Source organism: Corvus hawaiiensis, chromosome 2 (genome assembly GCF_020740725.1).
Source record: "Corvus hawaiiensis isolate bCorHaw1 chromosome 2, bCorHaw1.pri.cur, whole genome shotgun sequence".
NCBI classification, from domain to species: Eukaryota; Metazoa; Chordata; class Aves; order Passeriformes; family Corvidae; genus Corvus; species Corvus hawaiiensis.
This window is the reverse complement of record NC_063214.1, coordinates 94934941-94956987: the sequence shown is the minus strand read 5'-3', so window position 1 is coordinate 94956987 and position 22047 is coordinate 94934941. Positions and strand designations below refer to the sequence as shown.

The following is a 22047-nucleotide window of genomic DNA, read 5'->3' as shown; positions in this document are numbered from 1 at the left end:
TAATATAATGCTGCTGTTGATAAATACTAAGGGTGGCCTCCAGCATACACTGAGCAAGATAAAAGGGTTTTTGCTTGCTTTGAAATAATGTAATGGATATAGTGAAGAAAGAAATCAGAGAACAACCTCTAACATAATCTAATAAAAAGAAGTTTTCATAAACTATGTGTCTTTTTCAGATTTCCTACTACAAAACACTTTTAAAACTTCCAGATCCACCATTATCAAACTTTAGAGTCAGAATTGTCAGCACAGAAACATTAGGAGGCTCACTTCTGAGTACTGAAAATGGCATTTACAGGAATGAGGGACCTGAACTAGATGTAGGCATTTTAGAACATGCCTTGGTGCTCATGAGACAAAATTCATTATCTATTTTGGCATGTAGCTGACCTGTGAATTGAATAGTAAGGATGTAGATGTCCACAAAAATGGTAACTGCAATGATACTTGGTTTCAAGGGGATCTATAATGAAAATGGTATTTACAAGTGGCCTTTATTTTATTTTCAAGGTCATGAAGTCCCTTTGTCTTCTTGTCCATTTTTCCTCCCCCTCCTCAACCTCACCAAATATTTGAGTATTCTTCTTATAAATACCTTTGGAGGTATTTATAAGGATACAAATTAATACCCAGTGTGCCCTCAGAAGAACACAAGCAATTTCAGTAAGCAAACATTTTTCTATTCGTCCTATCTAGCAATATGCTGCTGTTTGCAAACCCTTCTAACCCAAGACTCCAGTAGTATTGTTCGGACAAGCTTTCAATGTCCTTAAAGATACATCAATAGTATTGGTAGTCACAGTAGTCAGGAATGTCTGATGGACCCTGAAGAAAATACAATTTTAAAATAGTATACATCTTACCTGCTTATTCATAAGTATGTAGATAATGGGATTGCAAACAGTGCTGCTTTTTGCTAGGATGGAAGGTATGATGCTTGTAACTGGAGTCACAACACCTGGCTTACCAAATGTTGCAAGTAATGCTATAACCCCATATGGAATCCAGCACACCAGATAACAAATAACTGTAGTGATCACCATGAACAGGACGTGGTATTCTCTTTTGCGGGCAGCATTCTTGTGGGTTTTTCCAACCTAGGGAAAGGTGAAAAAAGATAAAATTTAACAAGCAGAGCTGTTGGATTGACTGTGTTAACAACCTGGGACTATTGGTCATGGATCAGCAATAACAATCAACACTGTAGTTCTAGAAGCAAAACAAACCCAAACCCAAAATTGATCGAATGCAGTGAAAAGACTTTCTTCATCTCCATTAGGCACTAGGGGAAGCTCTGCAGAGACCATACTGCATGCCAGCATAAACCAGAGTCCCGGTGGAGGTTGGAGCAAATGCAGAAAGGTGACAAAGTTAGCATCTAGTCCTTAACAATATTAGGTCACCTGCAGTTGCTTTTAAGGTATGGAATTTTGTGTGAATGTACCATGTTTTCACTCAAGTTGTTCCAGTACACAGAACTTTCTTGAGATGAAGAAGCTTTACATAGCACATCTGAACCACCAAAAGTATTCTCTGTTAAGGGTGTGGAAATAGCAGAGCAATGCTAGGCCTCTGCTTAGTGTCTCTGTCCTTGGATGTTTCCAAGACTAGATAAAGCCCCAGCTGGCCTGGCATAGTGTTAGTCATGGTCATGCTTGAAGTGGGACACTAGAGAAGCCTTGCTGACTCACTTGATGAAGTTTTAAGTGGTAGGATTCATTTCTTCTAGAATATTTCTTCCAGGTACTTAACCATTTTGATAAAAGGGCTTCACTCCTGCTAATGATCAGAAACAGGTGTTTGTGCTCTTAAAAAAGTGTGCTGAATGCAGATGACGTTCATTGGGTTTTTTGGGGAAATGGAGTAGAATTGGTTAAATAGGAAAAGCAGATGTAAAGGAGCAGTTTCAAAGGGATGGTACAAGAGTCTGTCTTGTTACCATGAATTTGCCAGTATTTACAGTGTATGGGCAAGTCCAACTCTGCTGTGGAAGTATTTATAATCTCTGCTTCAAAATGTACTCTCCTTTAATCTGTTCTGGACTGAAGCATCATGCCCTTTGGGAGTCTAGAGTTCTAAGATAAAGCTTTAACATTAAAATAACAGCCAACTTTTATCTTTAAGCCTTGGTGTGAATACATTTTTCTGTAGACAACTACAGAATGCTCTTCCAGTGTTTGGGCAGCTGAGTGCATTGGCGGTAACAATGAGGAACAAGCTCATTCCCTAAAAATCAAAAACAAGCTCTGCAAGGAGGTTAATTTTAGAGACTCTCTCTGCTGAGTTTAGATGGAGCCTCAGCACACTGGTCTCCTGAGGTTATGGTTTACTCAGCTTTACTGCAGCAAACCCAGACATGCCAGCAGGACTTCAGGAACTATTCAAATGTTTAAACTATATTGATTGAGCCTTGTACTCAGCTGAATCTAATTTATGTCCACTTTGTCTTTTTGACTCTTGAATGCAGCACTTTAGAGTAAACTGTACCCAAGGGAATTAAGCCCATGTAAAACTACAAACATAAATAAGCAAAAAAGCAGCTCTGTGTAATTGAACACATCCAAACTTTACCTAATCAAATAAAAAAAAAATAAAGTTTTAAATCAATAGGTTTAAACTGATGCAGGTAAATGAATAGAGCCCAGTTAAAGGTGGAAGCTACCAACCATCCCAGTCAAATGTAATTTGCTGTTACATGACACATACCTTGCACATGCCAAGGAAATAGTCAGAGCTTTTCCTAGCTCTTTGTAGTGTGAATTTTTTTGCATAACATATGTGTTTATGTATCAGATTGTGAGTTAAACACATATATAGTGACTGTATAATGTACATATGAAGGCAAAGTAATATGGTTACAGTTTCTTTTAGTTCATTATGACTCTAGGCTTCTAGAGTGCTTGGTTCTATTTGGAGTTTCAGTGGAAATGTTCCTGTAAATAAAACACACACAAATTTAGTCTGCACAAAATTAGTAAGTATCTTTCCTGCCTAGTTTTTAATGATTTTCTGCAAAAAGGCAATTACAAAATAAATTCGATCCTTTCTGAAAAGACTCGGGGCTATTTTTTTTATAAGAATGCAACCTGTTCATTCCATAATTCAGCTCAAAAAAAGGATAAATAATAGATAATGGTCCAATCCTGTATTGCTTATTTGAACTAAATTTTTCATGACTAATGGTAAATTTCTCTGACTGATGAATCCAGGATCCCATGTGAGCTGCAGCTAGGCTACAAATTAAATATTAACCAAGGAATGCAAAGCCCCTGTTAGCCATGGCATCCACAGATGAAGATCTTCAATAAACATGGAGGGATCAGGCAACAGGTTTTTGCTCCATGTTTAGATATGTGTCCTGAAGAGTTTGCAAGAATTTACCCTCTGCACAGACAAAATAGAGACCATAAGCAGAGGAAGGAAAGATGTCTAAAACTAGAGTGACTATGGACATGATTCTGGCATGTGTCCTTCCACTTTCACGTCCTTAGCTCATTTCCTTAGGAAGGGAAGTTTTGAAATCATGTACCATATTTATCCACACACTCTTGGTTTCATTGCCTTCGCAGTTTTGCAGCCTACCTTTAGAAGGTGTTATCTTTAAAAATTGTCTGTTTATAGGTGCTGGATGGCCTCCAGCAAAGTATAACTCAGGTTCATGGAACCTACAGAAAGATTACACTTCTGCAGGTGAAAAAGCAGTAGACGTTTTAACATTAAAATAATTTTGTTATTTTAAAACTACTGGACAATTTAATGCAATTGCTACACTGTATTTTCAGTAGTCAAATGGAAATGGCTCCCTGGATATCCAGCTGACAGCAGAGCATCAGATAGTGATGAGAAAAAATAGATTCAAATAATATTCTAGAATAGCTGAGCTTATAAATCTCTGTCTAAAAGTGAACATACAGGGTATATATAATAGAAAGTTAAAATACTTAGAAGATCTAAACCACATTTTAAAATGGCACAAGAAATACTGGCCAATTGGGATCAGATTACACTTATGTAGGATGCCCAGAAAAAATTTGTTTGCTGTAAACAGCTGTTTTCTCTGGGACAAAGATCATCTCCTGCCAAATTTGGCAGTATAAATGTTGGGAAACCACTGTATTTAAAGAAAAGAAGGTTGGAGGGTTGGTTGTTGAGGGACTTTAATGAGAAAATAGTGTTTCTCTCCTACTTTCATCCTGGGAAGTAGAAGAAATGTTTTGGTTTTTCAGAACTCAGCTGGAGGCAGCGACAGGCAAGCTTGTCTAATCTCAGGCACTGACCATTATAGTGGCACAATTAGCTCTGGTCTGGATCTGCCCTGTAGCCATGCTGCATCTCACATATACCCAACACTTTCTTCGAGTCAATCTGGCACACAAGACACCACTACTTAGATGACTAGGGCAGCATGCCGAGCATGTACATTAGATGTGACAGGCCACAGAGCATGGGAGAAGCCACGGTGGCATTCAGTGAGGAGGCTGGCACGGTAGAAGTGTCCTCAGAAGGAGCCCAAGTGACACATTGATTGGTTGACCTCAAAAGCTGCATCCACATCTGACAAGAGGTAGCAGATATATCACTCACCAAGTGATGGGCTGCATTGCTATTTCAGGTTTTGGAAAAGATGAAACTGGGGAGCTCTGAGCAGAGCATATAAAATTTCAACAGCACTGGTCAAAGTCTGGAGCAGTCACAAACCAAAGAAAAGAGGAGCTTACAATATGGATATGGAGAGGGTTAGTAAAAAGATGCAAAGAGTTCTGCTGTAACTTTGGAGATTGTTAGGTTGGAGATTCAAGAAAAGGATTCAAAATATCTGCTGTGACAGGTATTCTGCAAGGAGACACAACAGCCTCAAACCGGATGCAGGCAAATGTGTGGGCCTGTCACAACAAGGACCCGGAGAAAAGGCATGACCTAGAGGAAGCTTGACTTCCTCTAAGGAGAACAGGTCTGTTCTCTCCTTAAAGAGAAAAGATAATGGGTCTGCCCTTGCAGAAGACAAGTAAACCTTCCAAACATATAAACACTATTTTACAATAGTAGGGAAGATAATAATAGGACTATGTGCCATAGGAAATGATTTTAAGGTAACAGGTTCTGGTTACCCAATTTAGGCATTGCAGGTGTCAGTCCAGACCTCATCACTGTCCATGTCAACTGGTTCAGTCAGCCTGTTCCTGGAGGGAGCAGCCAGACGGCAACAACAGCTGAATCCATGGGTTTTTGTCAGGCTAAACAATGGGGCTTTCCAGCCCAGACAAAAGAAGACAGCAGCTACCTGCCTCTGGTCAGAGATTTACTGCTTTAAATGTTTTTCTTAGCCATCACACAATTTCATATGGAGAAGAGCCCTGAGCAGTGCGTTGCCTAAGGGAACATCCTGCCCCTTCCTGTGCTCCAGAGTCAAAAGTTTGACCTACTGCAGCCCCTTGCTGGCTCTCTCTGGATCTATCTGGGCATGACTTTTGGGCCAAAGAGAATAGTGGTGGCACTTCATCTACTTAGAAGAAGGCACAGGTGCCAGGAAAGACCTGAAGGATGGCTGTGTATAGAGGTTGTGAGGCAACTGCGAGGCCCACAGTATCAGAGGCACAAATCCAGTCAGTCCAAAATATTCCCATCATCCATGGGCAAACTGGGTTTTTTTATATATGTAAGGCAAGGGAGATGGGCCAAAGTTATGGGTTAAGAAGGGGAGGCTTCAGCATTGAACATCTAAGCTGACTGTTTCAAATTCCCCTGTGTTTTCTTTTTCACATTTACCATAGTCTCTCCTCCTTAATTAACATAGCTATGTGCTTTTTCTCATAAAACATTTCCTTCCTATTTTAACTGCACCCATTTTCAGCTGTGAACATCTTGAAAGGTTATGAAGGATATATGGCATCCCATCCATCTAACCACTAGATGGAGAGACTATGCACCATCCAGAGCCACTTCAAGCAGGGAACATGTACATCACAACATCTTAGAAATCAGGGATCCTGTTTGCATGTTTTGTCCTTCAAGTCACTTTCTCTTTCTCCAACTATTTATTACAATAGAAAATTGTATCAGTTACTATATTCTATGTACCTATTTACAGTGGATGCTGTAAACATCCTTTATGTAGCTCACTCTAAACAAGCAATGTGGAAACAGGGCACAAAGTGCTTTTCTCGTCACGGCTGATACATTATTCCTGGATCTGCATTTGTGTATCTTACACTCATATAAGCATGTTTACTTCACTACTTCAGAACTGCACAGTGAAGAAAAGACTATTTATGAGCAGCAGTGTTTGTTGCCACCAGCATCTTTCAGTATCGGCTGTAAGTGCTTGTTTTGACATGATCAAGTATTCGACAGTACTACCAAAATCAGACACAAATAAAATATTCATAATCATCGGAGGGAAGTCTGCCAATCTTTGAACATTTAGTCTACTACCACTTCTTGAAATGAACAGAAGGGATCTAGACTTTTAATGCAAAAGCTGCAGTAGAGGAAAAAGCTGGAAAAAGATCATCTTCTATCATGAACCAGTCAACTCTCTGTTGCATTTCTAAAAGAAGAAAATCAGATATGGTCTCCATTCATCAGTGTGAATAAACCTCTGCTAAACCTTGCAGTCAGACTAAGCAGTGACTGAAACATCAGTTATAATGAGCTTTCTTTTCTCCCATCTCTGTGGATTCTGTCCTCAAGCAAAAACAAGGAAAAAAGGAGAAAAAAACCCCCACACCTCCAAGGCATGTAAAGTTCTAAAAAGCTGTAGGAAACAGACACTTCAAGTAATCTATTTCTCAGTGTGAGCTACCCCAGAACCAGTACTGTACAGATTAATAATAAGGGGGATGAAATACTTTGTTGTTTAAAATAGGCAATCCTGGAAAAAGAGGGCTCACTGGCATAAAAAATAAATGCCTCCTTTGTTAGCAGTTAGGTGGCTAAGCTCAAAAGAAATGAACGGTGAGGAGATGTATTGTCCTGTGGAAATGGAGAGAAAACAGAAACATCTGTTTTGGGTCACCTTAGAATTCAATGGGCCTTGCCTCTACAAAGCATTTACACTTATATGTTCAGTGAGCAAACTGAGATTTAAGCACGCACATGAGCATTTTGCTCAGCTGGAGCCACATAATGAGTTAATAGCAACAAATACAGAAGGCAGAAGCCATAAAACCACACAAGGGGCCATATAGCTAATAATTTTAATGTCACTGTTAAGGGTAGGAATTTAAGTCCACAGGAAGGATATTTTATCAACTGAAGACTGATTTTATTGCAATTTTTTGTTATTGAAATGGAAATTAGCTGCCTTAATGCCTCAAGGTGAAGTGATGCTTTAAATACGAAATTCATTGCTTTAAACATTGCCCTTAAAGCATAACTGCTATTGCTGCTAAAATCAGCGAAATTCTATTGTGGGCTTAAGGAACACTATAATCCTCTTAGATGCAGGATTCTTTTTTCAATTCTAAAGGGCTTTTAGCAGCAATTTGACTAACACAGTGAACATAATCCCATATATTAAACAAGGAGCTCATGGTGTCACTCCTGTCATTGATAATTAATGTTTTATCCTGACCTTCTTTACTCACTGTGTATTTTCTAGCATCAGTGCTCATGAGAAGATTAAAGGTGTATGTGCCAGCTATCCTTTGGTTTGCATTAACAGTTTTGTTTTAGAAAGAGAAGTCCATTAGACACTCCTACAAGCATCATCAAAGTCCAACTCTTGCCCTTGTACAGGACAGCTCTAATAATCACACCATGTGAGGGACAGCATTATCCAAACACTAAGATTTGGATGTTCAACAAGTCTAAGTGCCAGGGGCTGGCACGGGCTGGGGAAATCCCCAAAATTACTCCAGACTGGGAAAAGTCATTGAGCCCATCCCTGCAGAAAAGGAATTCAGGGTTCTCATGGATGAAAAGCTGGATGTGAGCTGGCAATGTGTGTTTACAGCCCAGAAGGCCCAAATGCATCCTGGGCTGCATCAAAAGAGGAGTGGACCACAGGCTGAGAGAGGCGATTTTCCTCCTCTACACTGCTCTCATGAGAGCCCACCTGGAGTACTGCATCCAGCTCTGGAGTCCTTAACACAAGGAAGATGTGAACCTGTATTATAGTATTGCTACATGTGTTGCTGCTCTGCAACACAACTTGCTATTATAAAGATAGAAGGTGCTGAGATTTCTTTCAGGAAATGAAGCCAGTAATTTAGTTTAACATTCATCTTCTTGAAAAGCTTGCCAACAAATGATATTTTTAATCAGTAATTTAATAACTAACTTCTGGTTTGGGTTAGGTTTTTTGTTGTTGTTGTTTTAAAACCTTTTGCAATGGCATTGACTGACTGAACAGCCCATCTGACAATAAGGGAAAGGAAAAATGGAAGAAAAAAGAAATTAAAGCTGACTTTGGTGTATTTTGCATTGAAGAATTTCTGAAGCAGGAAGGGAAAATGCCAGACCTTAATTCCTTCTTGGCTTCTGTGTTCTTTCTTCCACAGACAGCAAAATGTAGAATGTGTATATGCAACATCAGTAATAAAGTTGAACTCTTCAACAACAGATGAACTGACAGGTGTAAAATTTCTTTCCAGTTTTCTTTCTAGGCTACCTTCTGCTAAACAACATATGCTACCATCTACATAGAAAATGGACTGCATGCTTTCCTGCACCTAAAGGAAAAATGTTTTCAATCAAAGCTGACAAAAAATAACATTTTGAAATATGTATATATATATATTTGTATTTATGGAAAAATCTATACACACCACACACTATATATTTTACAAATATATATATACACATTTTACACACGCACACACACACACACATTCCCATAATTATGTGAAAACTTTTACACCAGAGTCATCCGAATTTGGAGAGGAAAGTTAGGAAAAAGCAAGTTATGATGCAAGTATTACTCACCACCCTCTTTGCCTCATGAATTAAACTAACCACAATCTTTTCTACTCTAAATATGAAGACTTTCTCTGAATCTGAGGCATGAAAAAAAAAAAAAAGGTGTCAGGGTAATGTTTTCCCTGAAAATGGAGCTTTGCTATTCCCCTAGGTCCATTTTTGCAGGTATGTAAGCTCTCACTTACAATTAGTGCTGCTTTTCTCCAGGTTAGCATATGTGTGTGAGAATTCGAGCCTTGCTTTCCACTGGATTGATAGGTGCACTCCTTCCAGTGAAATCAGATGATAAAATCTCTCAGGTATCATCACTCTTTCAGTACCTAACCACAATTACCCTTTCTCCTGGAAAGATGTCAGGCTTTCCCAGATTTTACTGAGGGATCCCCTCCCACTTTCCTGAAAATTTCTGCTGACATAAAGCAAGGAATCATTAAGGACATGTGAGTAGGGCTTTGACATGCAGTTATTTATATTTAAATAAGCCTAATAGATGTGCTTGGATCTGCCTGTCAAATCCTATAGACCCTACAAAAAATTTAAATACGAAGTGTTTTCAAAGCTCTCATCTAATTGACATCTTTAAAAATATAGGAACTATGCCAAAAATAGCCTGAAAATGTTCTCCTCCAGATTCTTTCCCTCAAATTCTTGTACACATACCATGGTATCGGTGTATTCCAAAAAACCAAAACAAAACTAACCCAACCCTGTGAAGTCTGCAAGCCTTTGGTTCATCTCCTCTCAGCACAACCCTTGATACCCTCCTGATTTTAATCCCACTCTACAGTATATAATCCTTTTTTCATCACAGAATGACAAACTGGACATGGAAATTTACGTACACAGCTAAGTTAGACAACTTAAATTTAACCAGTAAGACTGAAGTTCACGTGTACACACTTTTTTTTTCCTTGGGAGAGGTGTACCCAGGACTGTGTTGCACCTGAAGAAGTTAGGTCTCTCTAGCCCTCATTTTGATAGGCCAGAGAGAGCAAGCAAGGGGGAGTTGGCTTGGTGAATTGTACCTAGCCTGGTGTTCATAAACATTCATTTACCTTTGCAAACAGAAAAGGAATATAAATTCCTTTCCTGTAGCTTGTGGATTAAAGACAGTCCTTTATAAATTATATATAATTTTAAGACTTTCAGTTAGGAAACATAAATGGTTGTAAAGTTTCATATTTTGGTTTAGATTACTAAAAAGGCAAGATAAGCAGAAACTGAAGAGTTTGTTACAATTTTATGAGTTTGATACGTCAGGTCCGTCTTTGACTGTGCAGCAGTTTCTGCTTGTGATTAAACACAAAATAATCCAGGACTAAAGTAGACTGATGCCAGTAATAAATACTCCATAATCCTCTGCACAAACTCTCTACCCATGAGGTGGGCGATGGGTGCAGAGTGTCTCCAGAACATGGTGTGCAAATACAAAACAGTCCTCCTGCCTGCCAGGTGAACCTAAGATGCAAGCACAGGGACAGCATGGTGAGAAGGCACTGGGATTTTAGGATTTAGGTTATGCAGTACATTACAAACATTTCTCTGCATCTGGTCAGTTTGCAAAAGCTGAGACTATATTGGATATATACATACATATATATATATATATTACATATTTAGTTTCGTTAAACAAGTTTATTACTAATACAGATAGTACAGGTACAACACATACGGCAAAGCAGTTTTCAGTTCTTTATTTATCAATCACAAAGAGGCTCTTACATGAATAATACAAATCTGAGGTTTTTAAAAAACACTTTTTAATAAATTACTGATTGTTTCTGTCTTGTGAGTCCAGAGCTGTATCACCAGTGGCTACTGGAAATAACCAGAGCATGAGGTACTTCAGCTGACTTTTAGATTTACTTAGAATAAGTACAGTTAATAAAAAACAAAACAAAAACAAACCAACAACAAAATTCCTTTTTCTTTTTAAAAGTTTCATTCCTGCCCCCACAAAAAAAATTTTAAAAGAAGTTATACTGGAGTTGGGGTATTCACAGCATTAGATCAAAATTTGACATTAGAAGGTGAAGACAGTATAAAAGATTCTAAGAAAAAGATCAGGGAATGGGTAAGAAAGGAATAAATAATTAGACATGGAGTAAGTAACATACATTCTCTAGTGTATAATATGTGGCCCTTTCTACTGATTTGTCCACAGAGATTTTTCTAGTCCGGTGCTACAAGCTCTGCCTTTTGTGATGCTGCCTTTCCCATTGGCTCTTGCACCCTTTTGGGAGAACAATCATCACAGGTTCAGCCTGGGAACACCTACTCTGTCTACCCCTCTAACACTACCTTAAGGATCACCTCAAAGCAGTATTCCTCTTCACATCAGGGCCCAACAAAAAAGGGGAAAGTAGTGGGCTTGCTCAACCTCTCAGTTGGACTGAACACACTCTGCCAGAAAGGTTCTTTAAAGAGGGGGCCATCATGTTCACTGTTGGCAGCCAGACATTGCTTCACATGGAAACAAGATGTAGGAAACTGCATGGGAGCGGCTCCTCCAAGCCTGCAGCACTCGGAATCATCATGCCTTCAGAAACACAGTATGGAGCTATTTGCAGAGATTCATAAACTTCATTTTTAGGAACCTTTTATAGGATATTTAAGACATGCCATACCCAAAAGTGACAGAAGAAAAACAGGTGTAAATAATGGGAAAGACTTTGAAGGTGTCAGATATAGCATAAGGCAGCTGGTGGGCAGCAATATGACATTTCGAGAAACAGACTAGAAGAACAAGTCCCAGAGTACCCAGTCTAAAAGAATTGACCAGAGTTTATCCATGCCCAGTACTTTGAGAGGTGTGAGACCCAGCATTTATATGTTTTGACCATAGCTTTGTGATATGCAGTATGACATGGGTAAAAACACGATATGACTCCTACATAATATAGAAAAGATGGACAGTTGTGTTTTAAGTACTATTCCTTGTTAGAATTTTGAACAAATCTAGCAAAAATAAGATGCTTTCTTTTATAGCTCAAAACGTATTAATTTTCCAAATGCTTACAACTCAAACGGATGAGCTTGTTGAGAGACTTCCAATTTCTACCCCCTGTATCATCTCTGATGGAAGACTGTGGATCTGTGGAAGCAATGATGCTTGAAAACTTGTAAGTTCTACATACGTATGGCTGAGGGAGGGATATAAATGCCATTTTTTCTTTATTTCAGCTTTAAACAAAATCATGGCCTAAAGTGAAGCCATCTAGATGTCTTCCCTGCAGAGTCAGCATCATCATTACAAAATAGAGGAAAGGAGTATAAAAAACCAGATATATGTACAGGGATTTTTTAGTAAAATGTCTCTGAATTATACTTTTACCAGCATACATGATTGTTCAACTCCAGATTAAACCAATTCTTTTCCTTTGTCTGTCTTCTGAAGCTGGACATAATATTTGAAAAGAAAAGGAAGTACGTGTTTTCTAATGCAACAGAAACACCGAAATATGCATCCCAAAGTATAATAAACATGCCATAAAATATTCTCTAAATGAAAACAAATGCCAAATGTGACAGAGTCAGCAAAGTTTTGGGTTATAGCTGTTGTTACATATTCACAAATCTGTCATTCTGAAAGTTTATATTACTTTGTCAGATGCACATTAAAATAAATAGCAGCTGGTGGAGACGAAGGACTGAAAGTTCTCTGCTTTCCTACCATTTCATATTCATGTTGTCATAAACTACTCTAGTACTGTGCATTTCTTGCTACATGATGAAGTGGTTTTACTATCTTTGTAAATAAATATTAGGAATTCCATGAATTTTAATGCACTTAAAATCTTACAGCCAGAGGGCTGAAAGGATTCTCAAGGGATTTAGTGATGCTCATCATTCCCCCTTCCCCAGTATGCACTACATGCAGGACAAATACTCCTCAATCAGCCTGAGAGTTACTGTCTGATAGAAAGATATTTTGTATCCTTGAACAACCTGCTCTATGATTTCAACACTTACATCCTTACAAACCTTTTTGTACCATCTGATCTAGACCTTCATTTCTAGAAATTGTTTCCTTGTGTCTTTCCATTAGTGTAAGGGTATGCAAGCATGATGAGTCACAACTGCTTCTCTTTAGTAGCAGTGTTTTTATGCTTAAAATATGTTCACATACCTGTTCTCAAAATTTGCATATCTTGACTTAACAAAAGCAGAAGAGAGAACAGAGCACAACCAAGGTCAGGTGTTCCACACCTCTGCTCACCTGTCCCACAATAAGTTCTGTTTAAAAAGGTATCGTGTTCCCAAACTCACAAATTGTGTGGGACTCACTACTCAAATTGGATCCTTTAGACTGTACTGATTCCCAACCTATGTTTATTTATCTTGTTTGATTCCTCATACAAGAAAAAGAGAATGCTGGGCTTGCATTGACCAATCCTGCACTTGCATTGAGCACTGCTGATGTTCACTGACTTTTAATTTTATATAAATATCATTAATGAAAATGCTGAAAGCACTTGACAGATCTCCATGAATGGGCACCTTACAGGGAATCCTCTTGGACAGTATCTTCCTAGTTGCTAAGGGCACATCATGTGTCAAGAACTTGAGTTGTATCACGACTACAGTTTCCCTTTTATCCACTAGACCAGGTTACCTGTCAAAATGTGAGCACAGTTAATTCTGGCCAACTCTTAAGCAAATTATGTTGGCAGTTCTGATTCAGAATATTCAACTACAAAGACTTCAAAGCCTTTTTTAGAGTAGTGAGAGAAAGAAAAAACTTCAAAAAGGAAAAAAAAACCCTCTACCTCCCATTTGACGTCACTGAACTATGACTTAATGGGGTTTCCATGGAAAGGAGGTAGTTGGAAACGTCCAGGTAATGTATCTTTGGGAAACAAAACTCCTTGGCTGATGTTTCTGTAGTAAATGACCAGACTGATGGATAGAAAAGAAGGTTTTTCTCTTATAAATCCTACTAAGGATTAGTAGGCCACTACTAAGCCTATTAACACTGAGTAAATGTTAAAATTGCCCATAGCACAGAGCATTCACCTGAGAAGTGGGGACCTACTGAATATTTCCAGCTGACTTTGCAACAGGCCACCAATGGTCTTCACTGAAATGAAGTTCACCAAGTTTGCTTAAAGGCAGGTCAGTGATTTTTATAGAGTCACTATCATCACTTAGGGAAGAAGTGGCAGTTTTATAGCACTAATAACCCAGCTGGCATCCTACTGGCATTTCTAGGAGAAAGCCAGGCATTTGTAAAAGTGATGAGCTGTGTTAACTTCACCAGACTTAGATAAATCCTTGTCGTTTCTCTGCAGAAAGAGCACAATACAGATAGTGCTGATACACAATTGTAAAGTATACTGATGCTGAATTATACTGTTGATATAGTATAGGAAGAGAAATAGATTACACATTAAAAATAAAATGTGCAACTTTGCAAAACTTGGTTAGTTGGCAAGCTTCATTTCATTTTTATTTGTGAACTGTAATCACATATAAAGTAAAACACATATTCCTGATAGGTATACTTACTTTGGAAGAAAACAGTGAAAAACACCAATAGCCCATCAAGTTATGTTTGCTTTGATACTACTACTTCTTTTGAAACCTGACAGCTCTGAGTCTGTAAAAAGTATTATTATAGCAAAGAAACAATTTCAGTAAGAAAAAGACCAAAATAACCTCTTAGAAGATGACTAGGATACAAGTTAGCTGGGTTTGTAATTTTACTTCTAAATAATATTGGCTTTCCCTGAAATTTGTTTCTCATTTGTTGAAGGGGAGTAGTACAGCAGGCACAGTATTATATTGTTGTTACTCTGCTGCTGTACAAAAGATAGCACTTTTATAAATGATTTCTTCAGGTAGCACAGATTTCTGGGTTATAGGGGAACATGATGAATACAGTACTTATGACAACTGAAAACAATCAATACAGTTCCAGATTTTGTATCCAAGCAGAAAAATCGCTATCACTCTGTAATGGTTCATTTGAGCTACTTGCCATATATTCTCACATACTCCAAGGGGGCAGACAAAGGTGCAGTAGAAGAAGGTCATGAATTAAAACTACCTGGTGGCTATTCTTTAGTATATTTTAATATTTTTTGTGGTGATTAGAATCCTGAAAGAGTAAAGTGGCAGTGGAACAGATGGCAAACTGGTCTTCTGCCAGTGAGACCACTGACTGTGGCCAAGAAGGCATCAGTTCATACAGCTGCAGGTTTTGTTCAGGAGAAATGTAAGAGTAATCTAATATAGGGGTTCCACTAGAATGGTTCTTTCAGCAAACATGATCCGGTAGCTATACCTTAATGAGTGCTTTAATTTAGATGAAAACAATTATTATTGGCAAGCATCTTGTTGACTGAGACTAACAGGAATGAGAAGGAGAGAAAAGGACAGGAGAGGATGGAAGTGGAGGGAAAAATGGGGGGTGGGGGTGGGGGGAGAGGGAAAGGAGGAGCAAAGGAAAGGAAAAGGGTAAGGGAAGGGGAAGGAAGAAATTGGCGTTATACAGTCAACTCTTGCTTGCTTATGGAGTTGTACTTGGAAATTCGGAGCTGATGTCCTGCTTCTCAAATGCTATATACACAGGGTTCTCAGTGGTTCTCTATACAGGCCAGGATGCTTTCCAGCTTGGCTCACACTATAATCTTGGAATCTGGGATTTCACCTTGAGTCTCTGAATTGTAGTACCATGCTTGAAAAATGGTAATGTTTGAATGTTGGTTCCTGAGGACATTTCTCTCACTTTTAATCTCTCCTTGAACACTATTTCTGTATCTCTGATAGCACTTGTTACCCTTTTCACACCTTTTCTGTTTCTCCTATATTCTTTTCAAATAGATGACCAGAAGTCCTTGCAATATTCAAGTTTATACAATGGTATAACAACATTGGGGATGTCTCTTTCAATCCCTTTCCTAGCAATTTCTAACATCTTATTTGTTTTGATTTTCCTGAACAGAGAACTGAATTTTTCATTAAATTGCTCAAACCAGCTCTGCCATCTCTTTGAAGGGTGATAACCAAGAGCCTTTCATCATACATGTATGTTTATATATGATGTATGATATCACCTCACCCTTGATATGTGACACCCACCGCTGACAAAGCTACTCACATGCCTTGCTCCCAGCTTTCCTGCTTCAGACAATTCTTGTTGGCCATTGTCCCTTGCTTTCCTAATCAACTGCACTCACGTCCCAGTTGATGACCTCCATGGATATTTACTGTAAGTTTACTAAAGGGGGCTGTGACTACTGAGGATGTCACACACTAAGGATGGAGATCTTGCATGCAGCAAGTGGTCAGATCTGTGTTTCACTCTCTCAGTCTGCAAATTAATACCACTTCCAGTTGTACATGTCCTTTATTTTCCAAGGAAGAGATTGGCACTCGAACAGTATTTTTTTACAGCCTAATTTTGTTCTGGGCATGCTTTTATTTGACAATTACAGCCAGGAAAAAGCAACACCAATATTTTTAATAATTCTCTAGAATTCCTTCTAATTCTAATTTCAATAGGGTCAATATATCTGGGATAATTAGTGTCCAGATATAAACTATTCTATCAATGGTTCACTAACAAGGCCAACCTTGTTCAAGTCAGTATTTGTTAAATATAGATATTGCAAATTCGGCTCACTTGTGAGCAACACTTTCATTTCTGAGATTTGGGACAGAAGAATTCTTCACAGTGCAATGAGTAAGTAGGGATAGATGTAGTTAAAGCAAGTATGAGACCTGTCCAGTGTGAAATTTTATGACCTCAGAGATGGTATAGTCATATAAAATTCCACCATTCTTCTGGAGAGGCTGAAACTAATCGAGGAATACCTGTACCTCCCTAAGGAAAGGTCAAAGTAAAAAGAAGAATGAGTTAAGAAGACAATTCAGCAGGCTGGAATTCTATTTCTTTTAACTTGACATTTAGACTGAATTAACATCCTGAACTTACTCGGCAAGCAATGGAGACCCAAGCAAATCCATTTCATTATATATTGAGAAAATCCAAAATGTTCCAGGCTGACATGACTAAGCACCTACTGAGCCTTGACCATCCTGGAGCACAGAAGAATAAGCAGGGCAGAAGAGCATTTACACTACTGAATAGTGAAAGAATACGTACAAAAAGAAAAGACTCCCAGGGGTAGCATGCAATTAACAAAAGTCCAAGGCCAGACTACCAACCACAGTTACAAATTTTCTTCAGAAAGATTAAAGATTGATGCGGAAAGGCCAGGTTGGAGCAATGTGAAAGTCAGTTCTTTCAACTTGACATTTAAACTGAACTAATATCCTGAAGTTGCTCAGGGAATGAGAGAGAAAAAACTATCAGGTAAGGCCTTTAAGGACTTTCATTGAGCTCTTACAAGCCATAACAATAGAGAAAGTAGAAAGCAATATTCAAGGTGAATTTGCTAAGTGAATTTTCCCAGAGATAGATGTTTTTAAATGCCCAGATCCATGTTGAGGGCATCAGAGCAGAACAGAGATCTACTGGTATTTAAGCAGGGATAGATGCAATCGTGAACTAGTGGCAATATCCATTCTATTCTCTGTGCAAGGCAGTAGCTTGCAGTGTTTTACAGACATATAACCAACACTTAAGTATGTTCAATGGGAATATAAAAATGTGTATACCTCAGTATTTGCCAGGTAAGGAAAGCTCCCTTCTTTATGGGAGTGTTCGCTCAATTTTTGTTTGTCTGTCTGTTTTTAATTTAGGCTCAGAATGTTTATGAATTTCTTCCTTTTTAATTTCTGTGCAGGTCAGCTTTATTCAAACTTTGTTTATATTAAATCTTTAATAGGCCAGATATAAGCACCAAGACCTCAAGTAAATGGAAATCTATCTTTCCATGTTTGGGGCAGTTTCAAGTGAAGTGTTATATTATCAGATAAAATTAATATTATAGCCTCTTGAAACTGCAATGTTGTGCCTCTTCTGCCATGTAAGTGACCAGAAACAACCGTCCAATATTGCTGAGATCCCCTTAGAAAACACCTTACATGCTTTTTATTATCTGAGAAGCTGTTTAGTTGACAGATCTCTCATTTAAATTTAGAGTGCCACTTTTAAGTACAGGAGGTCTGGAATATACCCTGAGGCAACCCAGCACATACTCATCTGTGATTAATTTAGCTGCTTAGCAGATGTCAGTTGTACTACTGACTAAAAGCCAAACAATCACCTATTTGTTGTAAGCCCAGGTGACTCCACCTCAAGCCAAAGACGATTTTTGTTGTTTTAAGATGGATATGGTGTAGACATTTTAAAAGAAGAACTATGAAAATAAAAATATGCTTAATGAACAGGGAAGTGAAGTCGCAGGGCCCTAAACATTATAAATTAAGAGTGAATGTTCATTTTTTTTCAGTTTTATACCTTGAAATAACAAGGCAAGAACTAATTAAGACCACAAAGGGGACAGTGGTTAAGTTACAATCAAACCTGAATGAAATAGAAAAGTTGGAGAGTCAACAGATTAAAAATAATTTGAGAAATAGATTTATGCACCTTATGCATATTTCTCTGAAGGAAACATTGGCTACTTAAGGCCTTATCTTTTACTTTCCTATCCTTTACCTGTCCACAGGGATATTGATTTACTGCATAAGGATTCCTGAGCTTTTTAATATGAAGATCTCTATAATTAAGCAGGTGAAGAGTTCATCTAACAACTGCATTACTAATGAAGCGAAATTCAAATGAAACATCTGCCTAATAAGAAGAAATGTGAAACTCTCTACATGATGTTATAAGTGGGTATAATTTCTCCTGGGAAGATTCAGATGAGTGCTCCTTCAGTAAAGGAGGCTCCCTGTAAAACAAGTGTCGGGTGCCAACTGGAAAGTGCCTGAACAGGATCTCTTTTATTCCAGCAGGAGCAGAAGTTTTGAAAAGCCATGTTAGTACTTAATTCAAAAAAGCCTCAGAAGCCTCTACTCTACATAGTTCACCAGGATGGGTCTCACTCTGCTGGAAGCTGCTCTCCAGTGGGGTGCAGTGTGTTTTCCCAGACCTGCCCAGGAGCAGCCACCTGGCCCCCACAATTCTCTGCTGTGGCCAGGGCAGTGCTCTTGACCACAGACTGCTCCCTTCCTCCTGCTCCAGATGTATTTTCCCACTTTTTCCCCTCCATGCATTACAAACAAACAAACAAACAAACATTAATAGTCACCCAGCTGACTGCCCCAGCGTTTAATCCAGTGGAGTTACACTGGGCATTGAGTGCTCTAATGTCATATTCTACCAAGGCTAGTAATTAAAGGCACTCAGAATATTGGTAATCAACTGTTATTGACTCAAATTAATACAACACTGCCTGAAATATAAATCAGTGTTTAAAATACTATTGGCCCTATTTCTGCCATAATTTTTCATTTGTGACAGTGGCCCTCACTTTACTATCAGGACCACTGAAATAAGTATAGTAAGTATAGTAAGACAAAAAATACTTGTAAATTGAAGTATGATCCCAGTTTCAATCTGCTACAGACAAGCTAATTTCTGTGGGGAAACACAAAAGGTGGAAAGGATTTTAGGTGTGAGAAATAACAGCAGGTTTCAGAAAATAAAGCAAAAGTATTTAGGATTCAGCTTTGCCTGTGAAAACTAGAAGAAGGTACAGTAATGCAGTACCAAGGACATTAAAACAATGGTTAGGGTTTCTAGGTTTGGCCTAGACAGATTTTGGAGTTGCAAAAAATATGCTTAGCAAGACAGAGAAGTTTAAGCCTTATAATGGGATATTGTATATTGTTATGTCAAGGCATAACAAGCCAGTATTGTGCTCAACAGTTGTACATGAGCTGTTATGGATTGGTAAAGACAGCTGTCTTTTAGAAGCATGCTGATTGGCTAAGAAGCTTTTAAAAATGCTTTGCAACAAGGAAGTTTTTGGATGCCCTTGGCAGCACAAGCTTTGTACCAACTCTGTCTCAACTCAGTATGTGTGGCTGATAATGGAATGAAATAATAAAAGGCTCCTGGAGCGCCTGACTAGGCTCCCCATCCTGCTTGTCGATGAAGATGCCGACAATTTCCACTGATTCACCAAAAGACAGAGACAAATAGTCTGCAAAGCAGCAACAATTTAATAAAGGGGAATAATTCCATAAAATATCCTGGTTGTTTATTTTAATAACAAAGGTTGGGGGGGGGTGGGGGGGAAGGCAAGTATAGACCTATAAACCCCACAACAAAACTTGTGATAATACAAATTTGGGTTGACTGCATGAACATGAGAGAACACATTCTCACATCAAAATTGTATGACTTCTCAACACTTCTCTGCTGTATTGATAAGGTAAAGTGAGCTGAACCAGTATTTGCACCTTTACCCTTGCTAAACACCAGGGAAAATGAACTATTATGGGAATGCAAAGCTAGAAACACAGAAACCCTCTTAGCATTCTATAAGCCAGCTGCACTGCAACAGAAGTGTTTCCTTGGCAATTTACAGATCAGCTAAGGTCAAAATAATTCCTACCATGACAGTTTTACACTGGGAAACTGATTCACAAAAATGAAAACATCCTGTGGGAACATGTAAGTTTGAGACATTTCTGGTGGTAGTCAAGTGTCCCTGGGCTTCTCTCATTCCTTGACAATATGCCTGATAGAGACCAAAAAACGCCAGGCCTTTTAGTGCTTAGTTACCTCACAGAGAGATTTTATTGAGGACAGTGGATGTCACGGGCATTTTAGGCCATCAGCTCCAAGGATTTCCAGGATCTTTTGTTCCATGTCACTTTGGCTAAGCACTGCTCTACAAGGGTATCAGGGCCCTGAGTGGTTTCAGGGTCAGAGAATATTGGGGTTTTTTTAACATCTGAATGTTCCAGAGGAGGATTGTGTAAACATAAAATACTGATTAATTGCTAATCCGTGAAAAATAGCGAGGTTAAGACTTGTGTTGTGTGTGTTCCCCTTACTCAGGAAAAAAAGTATCTTCATCAAAAATCTCTAACTGGAAAAAGATGAGAAAGTCTGTTTCTCAACCAGGTCTATTTAAAACAGTATTCACACTTGTCTGAAGTCAAGAAAGAAAGCCAAAATTTTAGACATTCATGTGCACACAAAGCTCTTTTTCTTACAACAAGCTGCCTTTAAAGAAAAAAAGAAAATTCCAGTTTCCATAATACACATATACACACACTCAAAACTAAACCTTCTTGGAAAAGAAAGACACGGAATAGGTGAATATTTTAAAGCATGAATAACTACATCCCTTGTACTGCATAAAACTACCTCACAAAGTGATATAAAGGTCTCATCCCTGATCATCCACCCTGCTCAACTCTCAGCATGCTTGGATACCCCGCAGTTTTGCCTCAGAACTCTCTAAGAAGGTGCCCAAAAACATCAGTGATGACTTCCAGTAGGTGGCATGGAAAAGGCTGCATGAGGTTTGGCTCCATCCTTTCTACATAGTCCTCCAACTTGTGCCACAGGCTTGCACTCCCCCACACCTCTGCTATACAGATCAGGGTGTAGCATACCAACTTTCAGCTCCACACTAGAGGAGTGTACAACTCTACTGAGCTGGAAGTCAGCCCTTGTCTTATTTTAGACACTTTGGTTTTGGCAAATAAAGAAGATATGGACTACCATGTTCAAAGGAGATGTATGGTCCAGAGGATGCTCAAGGCCAAATGCTGTGTAGTATGAACACAGGCAGCTTGTGACATTAGTTTCAAGGTCAAGGAAGGTTCCTGACCATGTAGAAACATGCCAATATTGCATATGCAGACTTACCTGCATGCATGCTCCTGCATGCAGAGTCCACACAGACACATGCAAAAAAAAATTGTTCTGCTTCTACAGTGTGTATGATTTAAAAGACTGACCTTTATTTCAGATAAATGTTGAGTTTCAACATGGTACAAAGCTGAAGACAACATAACTTTGCATCTCTTTCAATATGTTGTACTTACTCTCATTTAGTCTGTTATATTCATATTACATCTGGGTTTGGCTCCACTGAAAGTTATTGTTGGTTTCATAAAGGAAGCATACACATTTCAGCCTAGCTCTTCAGCAGGGTATAACACTCACCATAAAAAATACAGGATATAGTAAGTGATAAAAATATTATAATATGAGTAATTGTTGAGCAAAAGTAATATCCATTACAG

The 22047-nt window shown here is 38.5% G+C and overlaps 1 protein-coding gene across 2 annotated transcripts in view; it reads right to left on the bottom strand.

The window, feature by feature from the left end:
- LOC125337263 (opsin-3-like) overlaps positions 1-22047 on the bottom strand; it is an 88046-nt gene that overhangs the window by 26599 nt on the left and 39400 nt on the right. For both annotated transcript variants that reach the window (XM_048326754.1, XM_048326764.1), the window contains exon 4: positions 867-1100. In XM_048326754.1, the coding sequence (XP_048182711.1) occupies positions 867-1100 (234 nt within the window). The remainder of the gene's footprint in view (positions 1-866; positions 1101-22047) is intronic.